General features: G+C 43.8%; 1 protein-coding gene across 1 annotated transcript in view; it reads right to left on the reverse strand.

Moving 5' to 3' along the window:
- LOC119428872 (cytochrome b-245 heavy chain) overlaps positions 1-1,392 on the reverse strand; it is a 24,117-nt gene extending 22,725 nt beyond the window's left edge. The window contains exon 1 of the mRNA XM_037696565.1: positions 1,348-1,392. Coding sequence (XP_037552493.1) covers positions 1,348-1,392 — 45 coding nt within the window. The remainder of the gene's footprint in view (positions 1-1,347) is intronic.
- Between the last annotated feature and the right edge of the window lie 794 nt (positions 1,393-2,186).

The following is a 2,186-nucleotide window of genomic DNA, read 5'->3' on the forward strand; positions in this document are numbered from 1 at the left end:
ATCCATCCATCCATCCATCCATCCATCCATCCATCCATCCATCCATCCATCCATTCATATATACTCCCTCCCTCTATCCATACATCCATCCTCCATCCATCATCTATCCATCCATTATCTTTAGCTTCTTCCTTTATCGGGTCATGGGTGTCACTGGTGTCCATATCCAGCAGTCACTGTGCGATACGTGGGGGACACCCTGGACAGGTCTCCAATCCATCACAGGGACGCATAGAGACAAACGAGACAAACAACCATTCACTCTCTCACTCACACCTAGGGACAATTTAGAGTTACAGTACCATGCACAGAGAGAACATACAAACTTCACCCAGAAGGGCCCCTGGCCGTGATTTGATCTGGCCACCTTCTTGTTGAGAGGCAGCAACTCTACCAACTGCACCACCATGCCGCCCAGGGATGTTACTCTACAAAAAGTAAATTGCAAAAATAAAATACAAATGACCTTCGTGCATGTGTGGATTTTCTCTGGACACTCCAGGGTGTCCCCAACCTCTCGTGCAGTGACTTCTGGATATGGGCACCAGTGACCCCGTGACCCAGAAAGGAAGAAGTGGGTAAAGATGATGGATGGTTGATAACATCCCACTTGATGATGGATGTCTTTTTATGGATGTGGTTTGGTTCATTTTGAGTGAAGCCGATAAAACCACAGAGAAACATCCGTCCATCTTCTGGGAGGACTCCAAGGCGCTCCCAGAGACATAGTCTCTCCAGCGTGTCCTGGGTCTTCCATGAGGTCTCCTCCCAGTTGAACTCATCCAGAACACCTCCTAGGGAGGCATCCAGTGAGCATCCTTAACAGATGCATGAACCACCTCAGCTGGCTCCTTTTGATGTGGAGGAGCAGCGGTTCTACTCCGAGTCTCTCCCAGATAACTGAACTTCTCACCCCAACATGTCGACGTCATGTTGCAGACAGACAAGTTTATAATTAGGTCTGCAGGAAGACGTCAGAGAACTCCAGCTGCATGTTTCAGCTCACAGGACTCTGAGTATGTTGGACTCATTCTGTCACATCTCTGCCATTAAACTTCAGCCTGAATAAAACATCTGCAATCTTGTTTTATCTGTCACTATCCAGAGGGAAACATTATTTTAAAGAGGCTTCAACGAAGAAGCAATTGAAAAAACACCAAAAAGAGAAACTATAATTAAAAACTTGATCTTTCATTGGTTTTCTAAATCCTAAAGAATCAGATACAAATATCCATAAAGTGATGCAGCACTTTTAACCTTTTGTGGAAAAGAATCGCCCCTGATTGAAAAATTTTTTAAACCCTGCTGAAACTCCTAACTGCGCCATACGGTAATGAATCTACTCACAATAACAAAGATAGAGAGTCCCTCGTTGGCGGCAAAGTTCCCCATGACGAGACGAGTTTCTGTGGAGGAGGGAAGGTTGACGTGAAAGACAGAAGGAAGAGAATGGAGAGGGCTGCGGCCATGTCGCCTTTTGTACTCGCGCTTCACAGATAAAGAGGAAGTGCTCCTTCTGAGAGTGAAGGCTGATGGTTTAACATAAATGATTCAATGAATCCTAGAAATGAGAGGTCCAAAAGAGCAGCCGAGGCATTTAATTAGCACAAAGAAAAAAGTTTTACTAAATAAGTTGTATTGTATGTGAAGTCACCTCATGAAGGCTGTGACTGCTGAAATCTGCTGGAAGGTGAACGTGAGTTCCATCAATTTTCTTTTAAGCCCTTCTTTTCTCTGGGCCGTGGGGAGTTGGTTACTATACCAGCAGTCACAGTGCGAGAGGCGGGTGTACCCTGGACATCTCTTCAGTCCATCACAGAGACAAAGAGACACAACCATTCACTCACACTTACACCTATAGGGACAATTTATAGTTGTCAATGAACTTAACATGTGGGAGGAAACCGAAGTATCTGGGAAAACCCACACAAGCACAAAAAGAACATGCAACCACTGCACCACCATGCAAATCGTTTTACTATCGGTTTGTTAAAATATTTCAAAAAGAAGACGGAGTGAAAGGAGCAGGACAGATGAAAAGACACGAAAGATGGGAGAGAAGAAACAAGATTAAAATGGAAGCATGACGAGACAGAAACAAGTCAAAATATAAAAAAAGACTAAAAAAAGTTGCTTATCTATGTATTCACACTACATAACCCAAAAGAAATTAAATGTCATTTAGG

Source organism: Nematolebias whitei, chromosome 23, assembly GCF_014905685.2.
Source record: "Nematolebias whitei isolate Nwh7 chromosome 23, NemWhi1, whole genome shotgun sequence".
Taxonomy (NCBI): Eukaryota; Metazoa; Chordata; class Actinopteri; order Cyprinodontiformes; family Rivulidae; genus Nematolebias; species Nematolebias whitei.